The 27,953-nt window shown below is 46.3% G+C and overlaps 1 protein-coding gene across 3 annotated transcripts; it reads right to left on the bottom strand.

Annotated features, from left to right (window-relative positions):
* Positions 1 to 7,099: 7,099 nt before the first annotated feature.
* Positions 7,100 to 27,915, bottom strand: trpm2 (transient receptor potential cation channel, subfamily M, member 2). 3 transcript variants are annotated; one of them, XM_064311030.1, is made up of 34 exons: positions 27,446 to 27,915; positions 26,614 to 26,711; positions 24,699 to 24,772; positions 23,375 to 23,543; positions 22,822 to 23,002; positions 22,442 to 22,608; positions 21,490 to 21,670; positions 21,282 to 21,343; positions 20,974 to 21,174; positions 20,763 to 20,865; positions 19,985 to 20,112; positions 19,058 to 19,411; positions 18,813 to 18,962; positions 18,069 to 18,201; positions 17,680 to 17,825; positions 17,063 to 17,175; positions 16,647 to 16,739; positions 16,065 to 16,290; positions 15,236 to 15,354; positions 14,940 to 15,072; positions 14,167 to 14,338; positions 13,477 to 13,657; positions 12,532 to 12,713; positions 12,303 to 12,435; positions 11,763 to 11,850; positions 11,413 to 11,524; positions 11,082 to 11,236; positions 10,844 to 10,923; positions 10,676 to 10,702; positions 10,474 to 10,560; positions 10,090 to 10,168; positions 9,361 to 9,471; positions 8,733 to 8,849; positions 7,100 to 8,493 (listed from the first exon to the last, which is right to left on the bottom strand). In XM_064311030.1, the coding sequence occupies exons 2-34, from the start codon at positions 26,707 to 26,709 to the stop codon at positions 8,368 to 8,370; spliced, it is 4,479 nt and encodes a 1,492-aa protein (XP_064167100.1). In that variant the 5' UTR covers positions 26,710 to 26,711; positions 27,446 to 27,915; the 3' UTR covers positions 7,100 to 8,367. The 3 variants fall into 3 exon arrangements, with proteins under 3 accessions (XP_064167100.1, XP_064167101.1, XP_064167102.1); XM_064311031.1 differs by having other exon boundaries at positions 11,437 to 11,524; positions 27,446 to 27,909; XM_064311032.1 differs by lacking the exon at positions 26,614 to 26,711 and having other exon boundaries at positions 27,446 to 27,914.
* Positions 27,916 to 27,953: the final 38 nt, after the last annotated feature.

The raw sequence follows: 27,953 nt of genomic DNA on the forward strand, positions 1-27,953 counted from the left end.
GGGGCCTCCTCAGCAACACTGTGCAGTACGTGTGTGTGTGTGTGTGTGTGCGTGTATGTGCGTGTGTGTGAATGAGTGTGTGTGTGTGTGTGAATGAGTGTGTGTTTGTGTGTGTGCGTGTATGTGCCTGTGTGTGAATGTGTGTGTGAATGAGTGTGTGTGTGTGTGTGTGTGTGTGTGGGTAGGTGGGTATATCTGTGTGTGAGTGAGTGTATGTGTGTGTTTGTGTGTTTATGGCCAATTATGTTTTCTTGGGCATTTATGTGTGTCTGTGTATGGGCATCTGTGACAGCATGCTTGTGATTTTCAGCAATGACTTTCTCCCCTGCTTAGAATTCCTGATTGGATTTGCATTCTTTTCTATGATGCTTGGCTATTTTTAGCTGCACCTTACTTATGTACTTGCATCCCATTATTTCTCTTGAATAATTTTCCCTTTGTTGAGTTGATCATTACTGCGTCAAGAACAGCGCTAATCACTGCTATAGAATCACATGCAGGGACTGCTGCTAGCTTAGCCTCCTTAGCCTCCGACGCACTTTTTGTACGTCGCTTTGGATAAAAGCGTCTGCCAAATGAATGTAATGTAATGTAATTTAATGTAACTTAAGCATCTTGGTGAAAAGTGTGAGGCATTAATGAACTGAGATCTGGTGCACCAAACATCCAAACACCCAGGTGCCCACACACCCGCTAACCGAGAGTTAGCTGAAAGAAGGCTGCGACTCCTAACACATCCACACTTCTACACACTGGTGTTAATTCGTGAAAGGCTGATAAACCGATTGTGCCCACATGTCCGTAAGCTTCTCACAGAAGAATGATACTCTAAACAGGTGCGGTCAGACTCAGAGTCTGAAAGCAATAGAGAGGTGTGGCACCAGAGTGTATGACCCACAGTATCCCCTCTGTGTATTGAACTTTACATATCACTACTCCACACATCACTAAGGGACCAAGCCATCTGCCACGACTGTACCTGCCATTGACTGGAAGCAAACAATGATATGAGAGGGAGAGGGAGAGAGAGAGACAAAGAAACATGAGGACTTAGGGGAACTTGGCATCTTCATACAAACAGGGGTCATGTGACCTCAAGAGAGATTGAGATGCCCTTCCTCCTGCATCAGCCACAATCTAGGAAATGCAGACAGGAGCCTCTGTGCATATCAATTTTTGCTCTTATTTCTTTATGATTTTTAAATGGTATTCAATGAATAGTCATAACTTCCCCTTTTACAGACTTTGTGACTCATTGTTGATATTTATAACATTTGCTTCAGCCAATAAAGCATCCTCTAATGTAGAAATTGAAATAGAGAAATGAAGAGAGTGAATGAGAGAGAAGGAAAATAGAAATAGCACACGCAGACTTGCCACTGAAACCAAACAACAAATGCCCTTTCTGACCCAGAGAGCGGAAGGTGATTTACGTCCCGTGGCTGCACTCACACACACCCTCACTCGGACCCAGAGAGCACACACACACCCTCACTCAGACCCACACACACCCTCACTCGGACCCGGAGAGCGCACACACACCCTCACTCAGACCCACACACACCCTCACTCGGACCCACACACACCCTCACTCAGACCCACACACACCCTCACTCGGACCCACACACACCCTCACTCAGACCGGAGAGACACACACACCCTCACTCAGACCTGGAGAGCGCACACACACCCTCACTCAGACCCGGAGAGCGCACACACACCCTCACTGGGACCCACACACACCCTCACTCAGACCCGGAGAGCGCACACACACCCTCACTCAGACCCAGAGAGCCCACACACACCCTCACCGGGACGCGGAGAGCGCACACACACCCTCGCTGGGACGCGGAGGCGGCTGAAAGAGGCTGCCGGTGACGTGCGCGGCGCTTTCACGCCCCCGCTCACACGCGACAGGCCGGGTGACTCAGAGGAGCCCGCCGCGTAGGTCGTACGCGCGCCGGCGTGCGCAGAAGGGACAAAAGAGACGGGCGCTCTCCCCGTCTTTCTGGGGGAGCAGGTGCGCGCTGTTATTCAGACGGAGGAGAACGGGACGGGGGGGCGGCAGAGGCTGGAGCTTCCAGCCCCAGGGGGACTCCTGGGGACTCCTGGGGACGGGGGACGGGGGGGCGGGGGGGGCAGCTGGAAACTAAAATGAGGAGAGATTTACTGAACTCACACTCCCTCACACGGGCACATACGCACATATACACAGACACACGCAAGGGCACGGACATGCGCATAAACATGTATGTATAAATGCACATGCAGACATATGACGCACAACCCATATGCATATAAAAAGTAAACATACATAAAAACACATGAAGACACATATATACGTGCACATACGTGCACAACACATGAATATTACACATACATATGTACAGAAATAACACACAGGCAGATTTTGAGAGCAAGCACACACTCACACACACACACACACGTACACACACACACACACACACACACGCTCACATACACACATATGGCCCGACGAATGGAGGCTGCCTAGTGCAAGTGAACCTGACATAATATACAATGTGCTACAGCAGAAAGTCCTTTTTTTTGGTTTTTAGTGCATTTCAAATCAACCGTCTGAGCTGTGTGGCTGAATAGAACCATTAGCGAGCCTTCAAGCAAGGCTGAGAGAGAGCAGAAACTCCACCGGATGACTGGGTGGACATACAGTAGGCGGGGCTAATCTGCTGGGCCTGAGATCAGTCAAACTGGAACAGAGCCTAACCCCAGCAGTTCACTTCAGCATCACTGCAACCTGCATTATCACTGTTCCCAAAGCACCCAGTGCACTCCTGTTCCCCTGTGTGCCTTTCCACCATGACGGGTTTGACACAATAGGCTCTTTATCATTAACATTTTGAAATGCTGGAAACCAAGCAGATAGGTCAGATAAGTGGTTGTGGCAGGACTGGGAGAGAGTGCTGGGCCACATTCAGACAAAGGGGAACCGGAAACCAGCGCAGGGTGTGCCCAGGAGTGGCTCACCAGTTGTCACCACCTCCTGGCTAGACAAGCACCGCCCCCGTCTATCTCTGTCACAGAGGCAGCCAGCCCCGCCTGCTCAGAAACACTGGATATTCCTGTCCTACCGGAACCTTCAGCAGATCCCGCCCCCCAACAGAATGCCCTGTTCTCGTTCGCAAGAAACTTCAATCACACTCTCCCCAGTGAATAGGCAGTATTTACTGTATACTTCTCTTTTAACTTCCCCCCATTACTTAGATGAAGACAGAAAAAACCATCTAATTTCCCTTTATTACACAAGCAACACTGTTCTCCAGGGTCTGGACTGGTGAGGCGCTGTTTTCACATGTAAGACTGGGCGTGGGCCATACGGGAGAAGAAGTTTTGTGCGGACAGCTGAGCATGTAGCTTCTGACGGGTCACACTTGTGCACAGCCCACACACACACACACACACACAGATGCTCTCTCTTTCACTTTTCTCTGCAATACACAATGGTACTGACACCGTCAAACCCAGACACAGGACAGGACAAAGAGGGCCAGTGATAGCAAGTCTGCATACTCCTTCCATGTTATCAGAAATTAACAGCAGCAGCACTGCTTTGCTCATGTATAAGTAACTCCCAAGACAATGAATATCCACCATGTGCCTTCCAGCAGTCTCCTGAGTGTGTGAATGCAGTTACCTGACCCCATCTCCAGTGTCAGTGTAAAGCAGTGTGGCTGAGGCTACGTTGCATGTGTCCGGACAGAAGTCATTTCTGGGTTGTGTATTCTGCCTCTCACCCAATGCATGCTGAGGTAGGCTCCAGCATCTGAAATTCGTCAAGTCCCAAGGTGCTAAACTCACCTAGCATTAAAAACGAACCGGAGTTCCAGTAGGTGTTCCTTGTCGCAGTTCTTCACATGTCCACCAGACGCCGCCTAATGCTTCTGTGTCCTCATTTGGTTTATTGTTTTCAATTACTGTGTTCTTGCTTTGTTTGGCAGGCATTTTTTGTTATGTTTGTCTGCATCTGTTTCCCTGTGTATTTAAGACTTAGTTTTCCCAGCGCCTTCTCTTGGTGTTTTGAGTTGCTTTCGCTCAATCTGAAAGCCCCGCATGCTCTCTAGTTTTTCAGTTCGCTGTTTTGTGTGCTCTAGTTCACTGTTCACGCTTGCGTTCACTCCTGTTGTTTTATTCCCTGGTTTCTGTGTTCTCTCGTGCTTATGCCTGTTTGCCATTTTTTTGTTTTTCAGCTGAGTAAATCTTCAGTGTTTACACTTTGAGTCTCCCGTGTCATCTGTGCGTTTGGTTCCGCTCCACCGCCTTTGCGACAGTTTGTGCGTCTGACCGTGGCTCTACTCACACAGATTCTCCCTCGCAAGACTGATGACAGGGTTTACCCATTTTAAAGTACTTTAGTCTTAGAATAAGAACCGTACTGAGATCTGACAAGAAAAATCTGCTGTTTGCACATCTTCACCATCTTGTGCTGAGTGGAGTGTGACATTCACTCTGTTACTACTGATCTTTTGCTTTCTATAATCCAGCAGAGGCCATAATGGGATTCGAAAAGCAGGCGTCTTTACAGGCATCCACATAAAATGTTTTACTGGGTACAAGATTACACCACGGTCACATCATGATACCAGATATTTTGTGCATGAGATTCTACTTTTCACAACAAGGACATATTTATTAAGGGCAGAAAATGCAAATATTCAAGAGCTACATAGAGTTAAAGCAAGGGAAATGGCAACAAAACGAGGTACCAGGTCAATGTGATCAAGTTCCAGCACATAGAGATAACACCAAACACCAACAGGCCTCTGAAGTCAGCAAGATAAATCGCTACAGGAAACTAGGCAGATTCCTCTGGTGCTATTTTAAAATATGATCGATAGGGTGAGTAATGAGGGTGTTTTATGGGGTATTTGCTTACACTGAGTGTGATGTCACTGCTCCTTCAGCTAGTAGCCTGTGTAGTGCATAAATCAGTTTTCTTGAATAACAAGGAAGTCAGAGAAATATTATCAAAAGTTAGACCATTCTCTTCTCACAGTCTCTATTTAAATGCAATACACATATAATGATGCTGTCCAAGCTGGGCAGAAAATAATAATCAAGACTAAATTCTACACACAGGTGCGGCAGGCAGAAAGATGAGCTGCAATTGATCCAACTAACGATCACAAAAATATGTTTGTTGTCCATTTTCAGCCTGGGCAGACGGAGAAAGAATGCTGAGCAAAACGGTATTACTTTTATTAAACTGCTAACCAAATGTTGATAATTTACAAGGTGTGTAATAAAACTATTTGACTAGTCGTGAGAGCATTTTGCAGAATGTGCGAAAGATTTATGAATAGGTAGCAACAGTAGGCTAAAGTGCATTTAATCCCACTGCTGCTACACAGATAATTTAGCATAAGTAATTAAATAGTTCTATTTCTTGCAGTAACTCTAATTTTGTGGCGCATTTTAAAACAATTATATGATGTAGTAAATGGATCATTTTAATCGCTGCAATTGCAATTGCTTAGATGTAAGTCTACCAAGCAACTTGCAACGTTACACAGAAAAACTTCAATCTCGTGCGTGTTGCAAATAATGATAATTTGGTATCACTTTACAATACGGGACACAAGTAAGCATATACTAATACTTGAACTTATGTATAAATCATGATGAATGAAGTAATAGGCTAATGCTTAACACATTGAAAACTAATGAGGTAGCCACCGGAGGCATATATGACTGTACATTAAAAGTGGTCATTGTTACATATCGATTCCTTGTTAACATAAGGTGTTAATTACTACTATGAGTTAATAGCCTGTTGTAGATGTAATCAAATGGGCTACATGATGCACAACTAAGGGATGGAAATTGTGGATAGGGATCATGGGGGCGTATGAGTCCTAGTAACCACAAACCAGGGGGTTGTTCGGTTTTTTGCACTTGGAGCAGCTTTACACTAACGTATGCCAGCTTTGGTAAGGTATGGCAGCCGCCATAGGTTACCCAACTGACACCCCTGGACTGATCCCAATTTAATTAAAAGACCCAACTTTGCATTAGGGCATGGGGTTCAGTTCATCACAACCCGCCCTACAACAGGGCAGTCAAATGATACTGCGACTGCTATGTGCAGCCCTGGCACCAACAAACAGCAGGAGTGGGCCTACGCGCTATGACCCATTTAGCATATTGGAGGGCCTGCTTCCAGCTACCAGCTGTGCGATGCAGTGTCATGTGGAGGATAGCACTCTCATCAAAGGTGCATAAATACCAACATATCCATCTCCATTCACCCTCTGTATCCTCGTTAGGGGTAGGGTAGGCCTAGACTGAACTCAACCATCCTGCCATTTGGAAATACTGTATTAAGGTCTGCTTACCTTGTCATGATATGGGCCTATGCAGTTAACATAAGGTGATGCCAAGTGTTTACCCCTGTCACCAGCTGGGAAAAGTTTTGTTTTATATCTATTTATTTTACACCACATACCCCATTTGATTAGCACTACCAAAGGCTGTTCATTAATTAATTACAGAAATAGTATTAATTAACACCATATGTTAACAGGGAGTCTAAACATTTTAAATGATTATACATATGTGAGGCAGGTAGGCACGTCATTAGTGCACATTAACTAATGAACATATTAACTAATGAAGTGCCTACCTGAGTTATATGAATAATCATTTCACAGTCGTATAAACTAATGCATACATCATGATGTATGCATTAGTGAAAGTATTAGTAAATGCTTACTTATGTACCAGCATTGTAAAGTGGTACATTTTTATAAGTTTATATATTATATTTTATTATATATATATATATATATATATATAAATTAATTAATTCATTAACATTTTAAATATTATTACTAATTCATTACAAATGTGTATCAAACACATTATATGCAGTTCAGTGCATTTTAACCCTGTCTCACCTGACAATAAACCCTGACCTGACAATCCTATGCACATTTAGCAATTAGTTACTGATGTCTAGCCACGAGGGGGCATTGTTACAGAGCCAAAATGGACAACATACTGTATCTAAAAGTAATTAAGGTCACATCAAAAATAGTAAATAAATAAAAAGAAGGCATAACAATTCTTGTAACCATCTGATTTTATCAGGGATCATTTCTCACCAGTCACACTTTGCAAAATGATATTTTTATGATATTGATGGCGGTCTAATGCACATAATGAACAATTCCCAAATAGTCTCATTTTTTTATTAAATGTTCACGTTTTTACATTTTCCATATTTTGTTAATTTATTGGATTATGTCATGGTTATGCAGTAAATTACATACAATATGATCTAAAGCATTAGGAAATGACTAATGATGAATGAGAAAGAGAACTCAGATTCACGAGAATGAATCTGTGCATACTGTAATTAAAAACAAATAAAGACGTTGATTTCACAAACCCTTAAAATGTCAAATAAGGCATTCACAGCGTCCTTTGGTGTGATCGCACAAGCTGATTATGTAGTCTATGCACAGCTTTCTCTTTTAATGCTTCTTAAGCTGTGAATTTATTTAAGGCTTACAAGGTTAGGGGTGTTTGCACATTCACTGAATGCACGCATAATTATCCTGCAGGTAATATAATGTCAATGGGTTCTACAAGGCAATATACAACATATAGCCTAGTGCTGAAAGTCCTTCTGTGGTTGCCAACACATCTGAAGACCTACCATCACCATTTCACAGAGGCGCTGGAAGACTGACAGTTAAGGTAACGATGATCAGTGGGGCATCCACAGTGCTCGCAAATCAACATCCATCACACGATTCTTACAAAACCACGTATTCGTTTTAAGGCTATATTCTGGCCACATTCACAAAATGGCACCACGGGTGGCTCTTTGAAGCTGAGTCAAGTAGTCACTGACTGATACACTTCATATCGGGAATGGAATCACACCTAAGGCATGAGTCAAAGGAATGATTCGGTCTCATTTATTTTACTTGGAGAGTCTACTCTACATGAATAATGTTTTTAATATGCAGCCATGCAGACCTGGGTCAAATACGTATTGGTATTGGATTCAAACACTTTTCTACCCTTTACTGATCTTGTCTGGTGTACTGGAACCAATGAAATACTCTCAAAAGTGCAAAACCCACCTTTTGGCAGGCTCAATTAGAGCAGGCAAGATCAACAGAGCACAGAAAAGTATTTTAATCCGAAACAAATGCGTATTTGACCCAGGTCTGCAGCCATGTTTGTGGCGAAACACACAGACACAGAATATTTCTCTGAAGAACCTGACATGTATAAGGTCACCGTTGAGGTTTTAAAGTGCTCCAGGGATTGTCGACAGCCCGTACGGTCCCCGTACTGCGCGACGGCGTCGGAAAAGCGTCAGAAGCGTCTGCCGTGTAACTCGGCCACCTTGCGGAGGACCTCTCTCTGGTACGCGCACGCCGGCGTCCTGTGGCTCACTTCCTGCCACTTCACCAGCTCTGCCGAGCCCCGGCTGGTCTCAGCCTGAGGAGATAATGGGGATTCGGTGGGGCGATGGCGCTTCTGTCACAGACACTTATAACTCGGGGAGGGGAACAAGGGGGAGGATGTCAAGGGCAAAATGATACTGTACGTCTTTGCCTTTGAGATATGTAGCGAAGTTTGAATAATTTAGCCATCTATCAATTTGAGTGCATTTGTGTTTGTGTGTGCAAGAGAGGCAGTGAGAGAGAGAGAGAGAGAGAGGGAGGGAGAGGCCATACCATGTTATTAAGGTCAGCCATCAACAAACCCCTCCGGTCAAGGTGTATGTTGAAGGCAGTCGTCTCCACCCAGGCATTATCTGTGTTCCTTTGGTCATCCACATAACCATTATACACCTGCAACAGCAAAGTATAATTATTTTATTAGACATCTAATTTCTCTTTGATAATGGTGTATGAATCCAGCTGCATCCTGACTCTTGCTCTTCTGTTAAAGTCTGATAGTCTTATGCATTTGAGGGTGGTTCATTCTTGTTTCATAATGCATGATTTTGTGTATTATACAAAAGTATTGATATAAATCTAGTTTCTAATCCCAACACACTTACCAAAAGCTTTCAAATTTACCATGAAATTCTCAGGGAACTGCAAATGACAGCCATTTTACATTCAGAGCTTACAGGGTAGACTTACACAGCTTATTATTCAGATGCTATTCATTATTATCCTAATTATCAATAAAAGTGTCAATTTATACAACTGGATATTTACTCACAATTCAGTGAAATTGTGTGAAATAGCTGAAACCGATTTAATCACATGCAGGAATGCATTCAAAATGGCTTACCAATATACAGCTGTATGTGTGAATGCATGTGCGCATGCATGTGCAAGTGCGTCTGCGTACCTCGTTGACCTCAGCCCTGCTGACCAGTTTGTCTCTGATCTGCTCATGCAGCTTCCTGTCCAGTATGTTCTCCAGCCTCTGTGGGAGCACCTCATCGGCGAGCACGGGCCCCTGGAGGAACACATTCCCAGCATGCAGTGGGCTGACAGACCGAAGAGGACGGCACACCCTGCCGGCCCCACCTGAAGGTAGGCTATTGTGCTACAGCCAGTCATAGACAATTTGGAAATACAGGATGGTAATATGCTGAGAATGTAGCTTCCATGCCTGTTATCTTCATATCAGACCACCTGCACACCAGATTCTATCCTCCAGGGCAGTCTCAGCTGAATTCTAAACCCTGGGAATTCATTACAATGGCCCAAACACATCTACCAATAAACATATTAAAGTTATTAAAGTTATTATTTTGGTATTAGAAAAACAGAAACCACAACCAGGAGCTGTGTTTTGATCATAGATTGTGGTACTAGTCATACAGTTAACTGGCATGCAAGACTTAAGAAATATTGATTGTTGATATTATCTTAACCCAAGTGCAGTAATTGCAACAGTAATTTACACATTTTCTTTAAAAAAAGAAAGAAAACACTCCCGAAAGTGAATGAACCTAAACAAAGTGACTTTTCCTTTGCTATACTGCAACGGCACTTTAGGTGTCATGTAAGAAGGGCATTGGCTAATACCCAAACTCAAACCCAAAAAGTTTGCGAGTAGCATTAGGCTCACCCCAGGTATTGTCCAGACCCCCTCCTTCCTATCCCACACAGCCAAGAACTCCAGAGCAGATTTCCGATCGTCTCTCCAACTGGAAAAGCACAGGCAATGACGATTCAAACCTCAAAATAACAGCCTTTCTATTCAAAACGAGCCACACCCAGCCCTTAAATTAACTCCCCGTGCATTTCCTCCTCACATCTGTGACTTTCTCCACATAGGCCATTTAGTAACATTGTAAAACAGAAGAGAATGGACAATGAGCAGTCTGCGTACTGGTCTCATTAAGCGTGGAAGGCATATTATGTTGGATTTAAAATGAAATTAATCAGAGTTGACACAGTGTCCTTTTAAAAAAGGTCCTCTTCCGTCATTTTTTGAATTGGGGTCCATTACCGTGTGAGGACTGGGTCCAGGACCTGGTTTGGGCCCAGGCGATTCAGAGCCCCTTTCCCCTGCATCCCCGTCCTTCCCTCTGGGTTTCTAAAAAAAAAAAAAGCGATTTGGAAAAGAAATTGAACATACAAATTTTGGTTGGTAATTAAATAAGCTTCTAAAGAAAGCCAAGGTGTAACTTGAGTTTAATTTAATGCCTTACCTGTAACTGCCCAAATTGACGTCAGAGCTAAGGGGGGGAAAGTGTTTGTAAAGAATTAATCACAAACACAACAGAAAAAGATTCATTTTCACTGTTTTAAAATAATCTCACAGAACACAGTGACATAGAGAGCCATTTTCTGAGAACCAGCCTACCAACAGGACTCACCCGCCGGCCTGCTCCGACTGTGCAGGGACGGTGTTCTCATCAGCGTTGTATACGGGGGGGTCGTAACCGACGAACTCTACCTGCAAAACGACACAGGTCAGCTCGCTGTGTTGAAGTCAGCATCAAAAACACACCGGACTGTGTGAGGCCAAACACAGATGTAATTAGAGAAGCCGATCTAGTCATTAATTAATAATCGGTGTGCATTAAGACGGCTAAAGCAGCTGAAATCGGGCACCTCCCAGGGCACCATCTCCTCTGGCACGGGGAACCGTCTGACGGTGCTGTCGGGGTACTGGAGCCGCCGGGCGTTCACGTGATACCCCGTCTTTTCCGTGGCTTTCTCTTTCTGGGGTTCGGCCGGATCGGTGTCGGTCAGATTTCCTTCTAGCGCTGGACGAGAGAACAGGCCCGGCGGGTCGCCGTGCCGATCCGAACCGACAGAAAGACAGAGCGTGGTTATTTCCTCTCTGCTTCTGAGATACAGAACCTTGCCGCCATAACGTGCGGAGTAAGGAGGCACACTAGATCCCTCAGAGGGATGGGCATCAAAATGGAGGATTACCCACCAGACAGAGAACGAGTCAACTCACACAGCACGGGGGCTTCTTCCTGAGTCTCGTAACCCTGGGATTTGAGGGCGTTCATTATCCACTGTAAGGCTTTTGTGGACTGGGAGACCTGTCAAATAAAGACGGTCAGAAGCTAAAGACAGGTAAATGTAGAGAGCAAGCGGGTGGAATCTTGTGAAGAGTCAGTTAGTGGGCATGCACAGTATTCGGATGCTTTCTGTACCGTCTCACAGTATTTCGGTACAGGGGACACACCACGCACGGTATTTGGGAAACAGGGGTACAGGAAGGGAGCCTTGAAGCGTTTGAGGGAAAGGGCACGGCACGTTGATCAAAAGGATACCAACCTGCTCCTCCAGATGGGCCAGCCTTTTCGCCATGGAAACAGAATCCCTGTCGTGCTCCCCCTCCAGCAAATCCACCATGACCCCCACCCTGGAGGAGATATCCAAACACAGTGCAAATGAATACAAATATCCTTTAATATTACATGTGGGCCTCTGTGAATGAAGACCAACAAGGCATGCTTTTCACCTGGACCGTCCTAGGGGACCATTGAATAGGAAACTCGGTGTTATATCTCTCATTACACTTTTATTCCATAAATAACAGGGAATCATAATTTGGGGAGGTAGATACATTGGGAACTGACTGTAAAAAAGAAGAGAAGAGATATTTATGAAATGCTTTTGTGTCCCGCCTCTCTCCCTTATGCTCTGAACACTTGCATATATGAACATAATTTGTATATTTTCCCATGTGCTGTGAAGTGCCGTATCTATTTAGCATTAATGTATGTCAATGTATTAGAGTATATTAAATGTCTGAATGTTTTTCCCGCTGTCACCCTCCCCTTCCCCACCCCCCCGGGTGGTCTGAGCCCATACTTGTCAGAGGTGTCCTGAATGCGGCGCTCCATGCTCTGGCTCAGGTCCCTCTGGCTGCTGGCCAAGTGATTCTCCTTCATGAAGGCCTCCCAGGAGAGCACCTCCTCTTCCTCCGCCCGATCCAGCTCTTCCTCTGCGTGAGGAGGAAGAGGGAGAGGTCGTTCACAGCGCCGACGCAGCCACCGCCAAGAGACAGCGGAGGTCTTCCTCGTTGGGGGTGCGTACTCACTGAACTGCTTGTGCTTTTGGGGGGGCCTGCGGAGCACCACGCGTCTGACGAAGAGGTACAGGTGGCTGAGGATGATGAAAGGCGGGGGCGGGGCCGGCCGGCTGTGGTACTCCTTGATCAGCTCGTAGCGCTGAAACTTCCAGATCGTGTCGGTGTTGTCCTGCACTTCCTGGAATGTGAAGCTGCAGAGAGGGAGGGAGGGAGGGAGGGAGGGAGGGATATGAGAGAGGGGAAGGAGTGGAATGAATGTGGTCTGGGTACCTCAGGGGGAGCTGGGAAGGAGAGGTGATTCAAAGTGAGACAGGGTCAAGAGATCATTCAGGGTGTAGAATGGGAAAGTGAGCCTTTTGAATCCCGTGATGAAGGCAGCTTCTGGTTCATATGATGCTCATTATTCCCTCTGAAAAGATTTATCGATGTGTGGGCATTTATTTGGCAGTGACTTGATGAGCATTTACGCATCACCTGGCATGCGTGGAATTACTTGAGTTAATTTGCGTTTTTTTTTATACATTCCTCACAGCAAGATGAGCAAATCTATCTACAAATAGTTTTTTTTCCACTAAGTGTACTCCAGCCAATCAGATCAGTACGTATGTGCTCACTTCTACCAATCAGCTCGCCTAAGTTCTTACAAGTGATTGAAGCCTTCAAACCCATTAATATTTAAGATGAGAAAAAGCTGTATGGTTAACATGGCCGCCCATAAAGACTTATATTACATAATAATAACTCTATATTAAAATGATAATGTAATACATTTGCTGATAATCGTTATGCTTTCCATGACCAAAAAGGAGTTCCAGTTTTATTTTTTGGTCATTATGAGTCTGAAGACATTTAAAATATTGTTAAACCACAAAACAAAAAAAAGGCAAAAAAGAGGGCGACCCTGAGGTGCCAAGTGTCGAAGACGTGGCGAGCCAGGTGCCCGGGGGCACTCACTTGAAGATGGCGATGAGCAGGTTGAGCAGCAGGATGTTGGCGAACAGCAGGTACACACACAGCAGGATGATGGTCAGCCACTCGGGGAACGCCGGCGTGAAGTTGGCGTTCAGGACGGGGCACTTGGGCTTGACCGGGTCGGTCCCGTTCACGCTGCACGTGTTCATGTCAAACTCCACGTCTGCACCACACAGAGGGGTTCCCTCTCCCATTCAAACCTCATTCACAGTTTATGACTCTTTCAAGATATTTACAAGGATCATTTCAAAGGACATTTGATTACTGCAAACGTTCCTAATTCTACAAAATTAGGTTACTTATTGGGGACAATGCTGGTGGGAGAAGTGGCTCTTTGAGTAATGAAGTAACAGTATATTGTCCATAGTATCAGACAAACACTTTCGAGTGCTCTTGGCAGTGAATACCAGTCAGTTATGACTGCATTACCTAGCGAGCTTAGCATGTCAGTTAGCAAGCAATTTTATTTTAGAAATATCTTCAAATTGACACACTTATTGAAAACAACAGGATTAAAAAAAAAATTAGGAACAATGCCAAGGCCTTGTCAATATATTCCAGGATGAAACTATTTTCAAGCACCATAGAAATCATGGCTGGCTGAGACAGGTCTGCTAGGTCCGTGCAGCACAGCCAGGATATAAGCTTTATGTGTTGGGGCGGTTCACTCACTGTCGATGTTGGTGGGGACATTCCCGAATATGATGAGGTAGGGCTCGTACACCGCACCCCGTATTATCCAGTTCAGCCTCTCCTCGTTGTGGATCAGGATGCCCTGCTTGGCAACCCCATATGCCACCACCCAGATACTCAGCAAGAACATGAAGAAGAACAAGTCCTTCATCTGGTGTAGAGAGAGTGACACACCAGTCAGGCTTTGTGAGCTCAGAGATCAATTCCATAAGCCCTATCTTGTAGTACTATTACATATTTACTATTACACAGATAATGTATCAAGTTGGAGTATATATAATTCATATATACAGTATTTAAGTTCATACATATAATGAGAATAATATAATGATTTATCAGCACATATGAACACATGACGTAACTTGCTTGATGAGACATACGTTGTTCCTCAGTAAAGTTTCATTGAGTTTTGAACTGCCTACGAGTCAGCTTCCTGATGGAGCTTTGTCTCGTTACAATAGCTTCGGCCTCACATGTTATCTAGCCTATATTAAAATTCTTGGTTTTAGGTAAGAATGGTCTCACGTTTATTTAAGGTAATTTCAGTATCGTTATGTACCGAGTATCAAATCAGTATCGTTTAAGCTTCAAGTATCGTTTCAGTATTGAGTATCGTGATACTAAACCTGGTATCGGTATCGAAGTCAAAACTTTGGTATCGTGATGACACTGGCTGGAGCCATTGTCATCTGGCACCAGTGGCACGCAAAGGCACGAGAGGTTCACAAAGCCTCACTCTCATACCCACTCACCATTCTTTTGACAATGATGATCTTGGGGCCTAAAGTCTTGCTGATGATGAAGATGGCCATTAGACGCAGGCAGAAGACGATGAAATCGATGCAGAGGATTACTTTTCCCGCATAGAACAGAACGGTGGTTAACCTACAGGAAGAGTTTGGGGTTTTAGTGAACTCTGTTCATTTGAAATAAAGAGCCATCCATGACAGCCGTGTTGTACATACTATCCTTGTGATGAGACAAGGTTCTCTTATTACATGACTGATAGATGTGAATGGGCAGCTACTGTTAATTGATACCATCTTACCTTAAGGCCAGGCCAATAATGAAGAGAACGATGGATAGTACATCCAGAATGTTCCACAGGTCACTGATGTACATCTTGAACTTCCTCCGAAACCCAAATCCATCGGGGTCATCAAACAGCTTATCACAGGGAGACAGAACTTTGGGTTAACCAGCAGTTATCCTTTTGCAATTAGCAATCATAGAGGACCGGGGGGGTGGGGGGGTGTTGGATCATGGGCTGTTCCTTCCTTTCTCCACACTTTCAGCTGTCCATTTAGGTAAAGGTTTATTTTGGCCTCACCTTTCCAGAAAACTTTGTGCCAGAACTCTACAGTGGCTCGCAATATTTTCATACCAACCCTTTGGAAACTGTGACAACTTGTTTTCCTTGGCTGCCCTATGTGGTGTTTATTTCCGAGTCCACCTGAATCATTCTTTTTCAAGACTTTCTAAACCACTGTACTTGATAATGCCCAGTTTCTGAGTTATCCTTCTTAATTAATTATTCTGTCCCTCAGTTTACAGATTAGTTGTTTTTCAGCCATAGTTAGTCCTCTGATCTATATGATGGTGAATCCCTCTGATTCCAAATGTGATCTCCACCGATTAAAATAAAGGCTAAAACCAAGACTAGACACTGACTGCTCTTTTATGTGTGAGCAATCTATGTAAAAGGAAACACCTGATCAACAATTCACACCTGTCAGTCATCCATTAGCTCACATTTGTACAGTTGAAAACTGGGGACACAACACAAAAACAGCCCATACTGTTCTCATACTTTTGGAGGGCACAGTATAACACCCTACCATAGTGTAACCCCTGCCAGCCCCCTGCTCCAAACTCACCTGGCGTATCTCCTCACACACCAGCGAGGCCAGCCAGCCATACAGCAGGTATTCTTTCCAAGAGGGCATAATCTGGAAGTCCATCATCAGCACGTAGGCGAAGAGCCAGAGGAATCCGAAGTAAGACACGATGTTCCAGTAGAACTTGATCTGCGATGAGCAGAAGAAGCTGACCAACCGCGATGCACAGGTCAGCGGCCGCAGTTCTGTTTGCTCTATATAATCACTGAAGGGAGAGAGGTGGAAGAGGGTAGCACAGGTGGGGGTATAAGTTACCCAAAGTCCTCTGCGTTTATCAACAAGTGCAATTGTCCTGAAGCCAAATGTTTATTAAATCTTTCTTGACATGAACAATTCAGATCATTTAAGAGCCCTCATCTCCAGCGAATGTTTTTCTTCTTTTACGTTCAGAGATTAATAATATTTCTGTATGCCCATTGTATATGCTGAGTGCCTTTTCTTCTCCATGCTGAAAAAAACAACCCAGTGTTTTAAAGTAACCAGGTGCCATTTTGAATCAATGACCTCCAGCTAATCATGTTGACTGACTATCCTTCTAATGTACCCAGATTAAATATTTACCAGATCTGAGATGTAACTGAACTTCTAGTCACAGAATCCATTGTGAGCATCCTCTCCTTCCGCTGAGTCTCCCTGTGTATGTCCTCATCACGCCTGAACAGAGATTCACACTATTACTCAAATAAATCATGACGCCATTTTGCAGCAAACAATTCCATGTCCTCAGGCTTCCCCTGACACCATTATTCTCAGATTTATATTTATATTTTAAGTTTCCTTTACAGAAAATCCTTGAGACTTTCAAGACTTTTTAAAAGTGCAGCCACATGTCAAGGAGATTAGTCTTTGGTCTGTTGCTGCCATCAAGCGTCAAATCTCAGTACTGCAAGATCAAAGAACGCATTTTCTGGAGGTCAGTCAGAAGAGCCATGGTCCCCCTAACAGTGGAGAGTGACTGGCCTGCTGACCTTCCTCACCTGAAGGTCAGCAGGCCGGTGTAGATCAGGGGGATGAACAGCATGCACAGCAACATCTTCCACTGCCGGTTATCCACAGCCAGCTCCCCGCACCAGATCTGGGTCAGCAGGCCCTGCGGATCAAATGGGAGATCCACCTTTCAGCCACCATGGAAACGGGTACAGCCAACATCTCCATCACAACCCACAGCACGTCCAAATTGATGAGCCAGCCCAGGCCACACTCTGGCACAACGTCAAGCGGAACTCTGCAAATTGCAGCACTGACATACAAACCCATGCGGGCAGGAAAAACATGTGGTCATCGATCAATATCTTTTAAAGGCTCTTCTTTTCCAAGAAATGCCACCATCAGATAAAGACAGTGGGCAAAGTATGGGGGGGAAAAACCATTTGAGGTCAGAGAAAAGAGATAAACTCGCTCTAACAGAGTTTTATCAAGAGTTCTATTATTGGATTCTTGAAAAAACAACATGAGTTATCAAATGTTGGCTGTCAGTTTTCTTGCAGAAGCTGCTACAACACCGGAGCTTCTAGGAGGCTTGCAGAGCCCAAAAGGGAGTAAAAAGCCTGTTATCTCATACTGATTATCCTGTGGGTTCTGGGCTTGGGCCTACCTGAACTCCAGCGTGGGCCACAAAGCTCTTGTCATCAGCCTCCAGAGCCAGACGCAGGCAGGTGGTCCTGCCCCAGGATCGAGAGATCCGAATCAGAAGCTTCTGGGCACGTTGCTGGTCATGGCTGTAGCACTCGCTAAATACACCTTCAGGGTGGGGAAGGAGGGGGTGGGGGTGGGCGAGGCCAGGGATGGAGCCAGGGCGGAGAGGAGTTATGAGAAGAAGAGAAAACCAGGGTTGGAATGAATGACAAAAATAGCAATTGAGGTTAAGGGACAAAATATTGCTATCCAGTTCATACATATAAATGGAATTTTGAGTTTGTTCTCTTTTATAAATAAGAAAATAAAAGAGAACAAAGCTCAGAAATGCATTGACGGCTGAGGTACCTATGGCCTGTTTCTCATAGTAATCAGCCAGCTCCTGCATCTTGTCCGCCTCGTCACCCTCGTCCACCTCCTCCTGGGCCAGCTTCTTCAGGATCTTGCTAGCAGCTAGCGCTGCGCACATGCTGTCCCTGCACTACAGACAGACCCAACAGGAGCACCACGCTCAGCTGTCCCTGCACTACAGACAGACCCAACAGGAGCACAGCGCTTAGCTGTCCCTGCAGTACAGACAGAACCAACAGGAGCACAGCGCTAAGCTGTCCCTGCACTACAGACAGACCCAACAGGAGCACAGCGCTCAGCTGTCCCTGCACTACAGACAGACGCAACAGGAGCACAGCGCTCAGCTGTCCCTGCACTACAGATAGACCCAACATGAGCACCACGCTCAGCTGTCCCTGCACTACAGACAGACCCAACAGGAGCACAGCGCTCAGCTGCTGAACACTGTGCTGCACAAAGCGCTCTTAGCACGCATGTTCTGAGAGAACCAGCGACTTACAGTCTCCTTACAGCTAGCTTACAGTTCAAATCATGTAAACCGTGCAAAAGAAACCTTTAAAAAGACAGTTCAGAGGCCCTGGTTAAGCAAATGTTAAATAAAAAAAATATACTGAAAAAAGTATTTTAGATCAATCAGAGCTGTAAAAAAACACTGTTATGTATACCAGACTTCCATGGATTTTTCAGATCACAGCACAGCCAGCAAACCCTGCACTTTCCCTCACTCCAGGTGTGCTGTACCTGTTGCCAGGCGATCTCAGCCAGCTCCTTCCTGTTCTGCAGGACGGCCCAGAGGAAGAGGTCCCTCCCCGGGTCCCACATCCCCTCGGCACCCCTCTCCGGGCACGTGGACGGAACGCTCCGGAGCTCGGCGGGCCCTTTCTGTGTGAACTGAAAAGGCACGGCGCAGAATGTCACGGCAACCCGGCGGCGCGCGGAGGGGGGAAAACGTTCCGCGGGCCTTCCGGACGGCGCGCGACGCTCACCGTGATGCGCAGGTCATCCTCGGGCATCTCGATGCGGGGCCGGGCGGGGGCGGGCGGGTAGATGGGCTCGGTGAAGCTGCCCAGGTAGTGGCGCACCTCGTCGGACACGTGGCGGAGGCACGCCCCGCTCTGGCCGGGCTGGTCCGGGCAGCCCCGGCGGCCCCTCTCGCCCCTCATGCGCTTGGCCAGCCGCCGCAGGAACAGGCAGCCCGGCTCCAGGTGGCCGTACAGGTCGGACAGCGTGTCCTCGGTCAGGAACTTCCTCAGGCACACCCCGTTCTCCAGCAGCAGCTTCACAAAGTCCGGCTTGTGCCCCACTAGGGCCGAGCGCATGGCCTGGTGCAGGTCACTGGACTGGAGAAGAGTAGAACAAAACAGAATAGAACAGAATAGAATAGAATAGAATAGAATAGAATAGAATGCTTTTTTAACCTTTACTTATGGCAATACATTGAATATGCATGTATTACAAACTCATACAGAACATAATATTTACCAACACACATAACTTCAAGTCAAGGTCAAGGATTGTAAATGGCTGCCTCTATAATCACGTAACTATACACATTACATTTATTTAGCAGACACTTTTATCCAGAGCGACACATGTTAAGTCATAGTTGCTGTTCAGGGAGGGAGGACAGATGAATAGCTGTGGTATTGGGGAAATTTCAAGGCATTTTCAGTATTCCTAGACAAGAATTCATTTAGCTGAAAAAGGGGACAACTCCACAGCTAGAATATTACATGGTGCCCTTATTAGCCTGTACTCAGACTAACCAACATACAGTATGTATACTCAAAGTATAAACTTAATCCTATAGAGGGCACAAGACTCAATCCATTCTGACATGTCACGCACAAACACAATATGCCATATGACAATATAATATTCCTCTCTCCTGTGCTGGTAAAGCCAGACCAGACCTTCCACTGGCTCTCCTCAGTAAAGATCTCGCTCTTTGCGATGTCCAGCCGGTTCCAGGCCACTGCCAGCTCCAGCTCCTGCTCCCAGTTCTTGGGTTCCAGGCTTGGAGAAGGACTGCTCCGGGACGCTGCGAGCGAGCACAGAGAGGAGCGGTGAGAACACGGAACACCACCCAAGTTCTCCCAATCTGTCACGGAATGGGCAGAAGTGCAGGTAGCCACTCTCAGATGGAGAACTACTGACAAATGGACAGGTTTTATGCACAGTGTTCAAATATACATCCGCTCTGATGGGAATGAAGAGTCCATTAAGAGACAATCAAAATAAATATGATTAGGAGTGCATTTAACAAGACTAATGGAAACTTGCAGGGGAATCAAGTCCTCTCAGGGGGACAGGAAGGAGTGGTTATATTTCTGCTCTGACCGTAAATGACCAGCTGCATGGAGACTGTAGGAATTTACATTTCCAGTATTATGACGAGCAGTCTCTCAGTCATTGTTGGTGTTGGGACGACAGTTCTCTGTAGCATTATCTAAATGAATCAACCACCTTTTAATTGGTAAGCATGAGGCGTTGAGCTATCATTATGGCGAGATGTGTCCTAACTCAACTTCCCACCCCCCCCCCCCCCTTGAAATGCAGATTAAGGGTTTAATATTTCCACTAAGTCAGGCTTGGCAGAGGAAGTCTGCACGCAGTGCTGTTCCTGACGGAACTCCCGGCAGGTCAGCGGACACGCCTGTCCGGGCCCTTTGAGAACCCCTCACGCGGCACCTTTGAGGAGCGCTCGGAGGATGGCCACGTCCACGTCACTTTGTCCCTCCTCGTCGATTCGGAACACCGTCAGTAGCTGGGGCGTCCTGAGGATGTCCTGGATCTGAAGGGGGAAGGGAACGTCAGGCTCCTTCCCCAAAGACGTCCGCACGTCGCCCCCCCAAGCGTGTGAACTCCCCCCCATCCACCACCCCCTGCCCCGAAACGATACCTTCTTGGTCCACTCGATGAGCTGGAGCTCTTGGAACCTCTCGAACTCCGGGCCGAAGAACTTCATCATCAGCTGGCGAATGAGGGCGAGGGTGACCTGGGGTATGGGCCGCTCGGCCACCTGGGCGATGACGTCGGCCAGCCGCCCAGAACCCTCCAGGATCACGCACGGGGTGCCGTTCAGCATGGCGTTGTAGATCGTCTGCAGATTTAGAGGGGTCCACAGATACAGCCCACAGTGAAAGGGTATCGTCAAGTCTGTTGAACCTAAATTAAGAATGCTGGACTGTGTGGTCGGAGGTCACCTACATCCAGGGTCCCCGGTCCACCGTCCAGCACCACGCAAACCACAGGGACCTTCAGCCCACTCTCTGGGGGAGAAACAGAGTATGCTGCTGTAGAACGGACTCGGTATCCCCACAGAAAACACAGAGTAATCTGATATGCGGACGGATCTAATGATACCTCGTATTTCCATCACGCATTCACTGTGTCTGCACGGCACACCCCTCCTCACCTTTGTTCCCCAGGGGCTGCTGGGAAATGAGTTTCTCCAGCTTGCTGCGGAGGGCTATCTCCACGCCGTAGCGCCCGTGCGTCCCGTCGTCCACCAGCAGGAAGTGGGAGTGGTTGTTGTCCAGACAGGACAGCCGGCCCTGGCTCCGCTCGTCCAGGGAGTAGTGAGCCGGGAAGCAGCCCTGCGAGAAGAGAATGGAGATGGAGGCCGTAATGGTAAATGGTAAATGGACTGCATTTATATAGCGCTTTTATCCAAAGCGCTTTACAATTGATGCCTCTCATTCGCCAGAGCAGTTAGGAGTTAGGTGTCTTGCTCAAGGACACTTCAACATGCCCAGGGCGGGGTTTGAACCGGCAACCCTCCGACTGCCAGACAATCGGTCTTACCTCCTGAGCTATGTCGCCCCATCATAGGACAGAGCAGGAGTCTGGTGAGGGAACAGGCCCTGCATGGGAAGGACAAGACAGCAGGAAGGAGGGACAGAGCAGGGCAGGCAAGGGCATCCAGCAGGATAGGCAAGGGCACCCGGCAGGGCAGGCAAGGGCATCCAGCAGGACAGGTAAGTGCATCCAGCAGGACAGGCAAGGGCATCCAGCAGGACAGGCAAGGGCATCCAGCAGGACAGGCAAGGGCAGCCAGCAGGACAGGTAAGGGCATCCAGCAGAACAGGCAAGGGCACCCAGCAGGACAAGCAAGGGCATCCAGCAGAACAGGCAAGGGCATCCAGCAGGACAGGCAAGGGCATCCAGCAGGACAGGCAAGGGCATCCAGCAGGACAGGCAAGGGCATCCAGCAGGACAGGCAAGGGCATCCAGCAGGACAGGCAAGGGCATCCAGCAGGACAGGCAAGGGCATCCAGCAGGACAGGCGAGGGCATCCAGCAGGACAGGCGAGGGCATCCAGCAGAACAAGCAAGGGCATCTGGCTACACACACGGGTCCAGCCTCACCTCGGGGTTCACCAGAGTGTGCCGGTTGAGCACGATCCCCCAGGTGGCCACGCCGATGGCCACAATCTGGTCCTCCGTGGAGCTGGAGGTCAGGGTGTAGTCCCGCACTGCCTGCCCCACGTGCTTCATCACCCCCGTGTGAGTGCCACCAGTCAGGATCCACGCACCTGCAGACAAAGACCACGCCCCACCGTCTGTTCAACTGCCAACTATGAACTCCACACACAACAGCATTCACACACTGTAGATACAACACGTAGAGCCACACAATGCCACTGCACACTGGTGACATGACATAAAACCACCCAAGGGCAGCACAACGAGGGCCAAGCGTGTTCCATTGCATGCGAGTCGTGTGAGAGTCACACATCCGGAGGTACCTGTGGTTTGGGCAACTTTGATCAGCCCCCTGCGGAACATCTCCTTCAGCCGGGTCCTCATGTAGAAGTTCTGAGCTCCGCCCGTCACAGAGATGAGGAGGTTAGGTGGGCGGAGCTTCCAGTGGTCAGTCATCAGCTGGTACAAGGCATCGGTGGAGGTGTCTGTGGACACTCGCACATACTGAAGGGACACGTACATACACACAGATACACACACGCACACACACACACACACACACACATGCATACACACACAGATATACGAGCACACACACACACACGCATATACACACACACGCACACACATGCATACACACACAGATATACAAGCACACACACACACAAGCACACACACACACACACACACACACACACACACACACGCACACACACGCACACATGCATACACACACAGATATACGAGCACACACGCATATACACGAAAGACCACACATAAGAAGAGGAGAGTAAAAAAAAATTTCAATCTACAGTAAATGCAGAAAAACCTAATGTTGTACACATCATCGCCCTCAAATTTACAGCATCCTGTCACCTTTCCCATTTTCTGTCCCAGGCCACCGAAGCTGATGTCTCCGTAGGCGTCCGTGGGCACCTCCCTAATGTGTTTGTGCCTGTCCCACGTCTCGCCCACAAACTCGTCGGGCTTGAAAGCATCTTCCGCATGATGAATTCTGGGGTAGCCACACATACAGACCCCTTTGCTGGATGAGAGACAGTCAATCACAGAATGTTTTTATCATGCAATGACAGTGGAGATTCTATGATTTGGCATTGACATGGAGGAACTAACAAATTATGATTTCAATAATAACTGCTCCTCAATATCGAGACAAAACACAGATGCAACTCATTAAATGCACTTTCGTAAATTTAGTTTCTTTCATTTAATTTCATTCTTTCATTTTACTCTGCATTATTTACGAGGAACAAAAACACTCAAGTGATTTTCCTGTTAGCGATTTTGTAGCAAACAACAGACAAGAAACAGACAACATTCCTTTACTTCTTGAGTAAAAAATTAACACACATTCCCTTATCTGAACACACAGCAGCAAAAACAAGCTTCTCAGATGTCTCTTTCAGAAGAGATTTAAATCTCATTTAAACTTTCTTGTGCCGAATCTGTAGCCTAACTGAAATATGATACGAGCGTCCAATATCTGGGTGGCTCATACCCGGCCAATAGACTTGTGTAAAGCTATATTCCAGTCAGCTGCTGGCATGAAGAGCTGAACGCCATTACCACAGAAGCTGATAACTGAAGATACTAAGAGCTGTTCCTGTCTGAGCAGCGTTCCCACATGTTTACCTACACCAGCTTATGTATCACATCAGTGACAAATGTAACACTCGAACGCTGTGCACTTAGTCGCATGACTACAGGCTTAAGAAGGACGTACATTATCTGAACTGCACAGTGATTTAAAATCGCTAAGCATACATGCATAATTAAGTATAAAAAGTGAATAATCTAGTGAGTATACAGTATGAAACTAACAACTCATAGATGAAAAGTTCTGTGTTATTAGGCAAACTCAGCCACTCAAAAACAGTATATTTATGAAAACAGTATAGACTGCATGTGTTTAAGTTATGGAAACACTAAAGCAGTGGATGTTCTTACAGAGAGAGAGATTTCTCACACAGTCCCACACACACACGGACCTCTTTCTGCAGGATGCCTGTGCCTGGAGGTGAGCACTAAAACACACACGTGTGTACCTGACGGTGCGGTCTCTCCCGGGCAGACACCCTCGCCTGCTTCGGCAAGGTCAGCGCGCGGCACGCACACCCTTCTGCTCAGACAGACACGGGGGGAGGAGAGGTAAAGAGAGAGGGAGAGGGGTGCCGCTTACCTTTCATCCTCAGCGTAGAAGCAGCACTCCTTCTTCTTGATGTTCTGCTTTATCCAGGAGGTGAACAGGCTGCGCTGGAAGGAGGGAGAGAAGGACAGGAAGTCAGGGGACCTGGCCATACCGACGGCCAGGCTCTGGATGAGCATGGGCTCTCCCGCGGTCTCCTCCATGTTTGGGAGAGCGCAGGAGAGGGAGAGGGAGAGGAGAGGAGAGAGGTGAGGAGAGCTGAGCACTGGCAGGATGCTCTGCAGCGAGTTACTCCACTTTGCACTGCTGCAGTGATGTCACAAGCTCAGTCAGGGAGAGCAGCCAAGAGGGAGGGGAAGCAAATCTGAGCGTGACTAAACAGAACATCTTCTGCACAGGGGAATGTGCCGGAACAACACTGCTAACTCGGGAGGCATTTTGAGGGTAGGGTGGGGACTCAGGTTCGTCCCTTCATATGTTCTGCCAGCCGGCTTTTGATGGGGGACTGTAAATCTGAACTGAGGACCAAAAAGACTTCAACTCCCATGAAGCACTGCAGGAGCAAAGTCACACAAGCAGCCAGGAGACGAGGTATAGACTGATGAGCAGCCACTGGCCATTGTCAAGGATCAGTTTCTTTAGAATGCAGAGATTTAAAGGTGCTGATGTTACAGGTCGAGTAATGTGAGTTTTGGAGTATCAAAGGGGCAGCAGTATGTTCTGAATAATGTGTGAGTGAAAGCAATAACATACATCCCTCGCCCGCCTGTCAATCAAACTTCCCTTCTTAGCAGTGAAAATCATCCTGAATAATCTCTGTACCAGAAAGTTTATATTAAATAACAAACCGGTACCTCAGTTGTAATGAAATCTTTTTTTAAATTTTTTTATCACAATCTGTAATATCAGAATTTTACACTAAATTCATCTTATGCCAAAAAATGCCTTCAGCTTTATTATCACCATTTTCCATAGTCACTGCAGAGCGGAAACTCTCTCACCTGAAATAAAAACTAATTCAAAACAATTAGCATTGCCAGAACAATGCTATATAAAAGCAAGAGAAAGGATTTTGTGACCCTAAGGGCATTCTATAGTTGAACTTATGTACTATTCATATTGGGATTACAAAAACAGTTCATGTATTTTCTAATGCCTAACTAATTATAAGTTTGTCCTATGTTTTGTTTGTGTATCAATAATCATGAAACTAATACATTAATTAATGTGTTTGTAAAATACTAGATTTCATGTTTGCTTAATATATTTGTACATCATTCATTTATGTTAATGACTACATTCGTTAATGCCAATTCATGTGACCTTATTGTAGAGTGTTATAAGCTCTGGTAAAAGCAATGAGGCCTCAGGTAGTCAGGCCGGGATTTACAAACTCTTGAATAGCACTGCACTGCAAAATAATGAACAAGTAATGAGCACGTTAAATAAGGAACATTTAATGTATTGCATGTTGAAAAGGGTTCTTGTTTAATCTGAAAAATCAACTGTGTGTCAAATTGTCTATTGTAGAGGGAAGAAATTCCCGAGGGAAACAAAAGACACTGTTTAAGCTGTTCACCTGTTCTATTGTGATGTCACTCAGATTTTTCTGATTCAGATGCAGTCAGTAAAATGACTGAAACAAAACTTCCTTTATCCACCTCAGTGCTTATATCTGTATTTATTTTATACAGAATCCTTCAGAAAAGGAACTACATATTTTGTAAACAGGCTAAACAGCAGTAAGCATCATTTCGTTTTTGATCACGATTACCTTGAATTTGTTCTCATGTCATCTCAATGACTAACCAACCAGTGTCACAAAACACATGTTTAAAAAACAATCTGATAATGATTATAGGGTAAGTACTGAATGCATATATGAGCAATGAATCTAAGCCAGTCCCGCGGGATAGATTCTCACAGGGAAGCGTAACACGTGACAGACCTTCCTGATGTCGAACAGAAGCTGGTGCACATCTAGAACTTTCCACTGGCTGTCCACTTCATTTGGGTGGATCTTGTTTTCTGATCTGGGCAACATCTCTGGGAAAAACGTTCGTTGTTTTATAAAACAGCAAAAGGGAGCATCCGACAGTAGCCAAGGTTGAATGACAAACTAAATATATTCTTCGCTGAAAAAAGACTTCAGCCCACTGAGTTTTACTGCAACAACCATAGTTGTTGTTATTGTATAATTATCTAACTTCAGGAAAATGCAAGCATATTTTCAACCTAATGTGACAACTGAAGTTCTCCTTGGAGTAAGCAACACAAGGAGCTTTTGTGCTCATAAGGATCCTATAAGCAATATTATGCTTGTTCAAGGTATATTTAAAGTATTATTCAGTGCATGTCAACTTTTATTTATTTTATCTTTATTTGACCCTTAAGACTCAACATGTTAAAAATAACAGATGCAGGAGAAAAAGAATACATACTGTACCACATGCTTGATTTCTGATCAAATGAATGACACGTCCATATCCCGCAGCCCATTCCAATTATAAAAATGTACAGACAGATTCTCTCTACCACCTCGTGCAGACGCCCCTCCCAATAACCCTCACAACATGCGCTTCCCCTGACAATACGTACAGCAGCACAAACAATATGACAGGAGTGGGAGGGGGGACGGGGGGCCGGGGGCACCGGGGGGACAGGGGGTGTATCTGCTTCTCTACGCAGTGACCCTAGAAAAAAAGCAGATTTAAGCAGAGGGCTGGGCCCCAGTTCCCGAAGCAGAGCTGATCTGGGTGAGGTTTGGGGAGGAGAGGTACCTGCTCAGACATCTGGTTCCCCTGCTCTATCTGTCTCTGCCGACCCCTCCGCCGCGTGTCTTCCTCTGGTTCTGCCGCGAGGGGTTGCCAGAAGACCGCATGACGGGCACAGAAAATCCCCCCTCTCTCTCTCTCTCTCTCAGTTTTTCTACACGGACAGAGGAAGCCAACACGTTCAAACTGAGAGCAGAGCGCCGGTTGCGGTCCGCAGGCTGGAGACCGTCGCGTTTGTCCGTGAGGACTTTGTTTCTTAAGGCTGCTCGGCTACACCTGCATTCCTCGCCCTCTGAAGCGGTCGCCACAGAGACGGTTGCCAGGTGATGACTGAATTGAATATCTTAGGGGAGAGACGGGATTGTTTAAAGGATCAAATGGCACCTTCGGGGGATTGGCCAGGTCCCCACGCGTGAGAAACCAGATCGTCACCTTTAATGTAAAGGCAGCGCATAAGCTAAGAGGTGCGGAGGGACACGCTCCACTGCATTCTATGGAAGTCTATTGCTTATCA

Source organism: Anguilla rostrata, chromosome 15, assembly GCF_018555375.3.
Source record: "Anguilla rostrata isolate EN2019 chromosome 15, ASM1855537v3, whole genome shotgun sequence".
In the NCBI taxonomy this organism is placed as follows: Eukaryota; Metazoa; Chordata; class Actinopteri; order Anguilliformes; family Anguillidae; genus Anguilla; species Anguilla rostrata.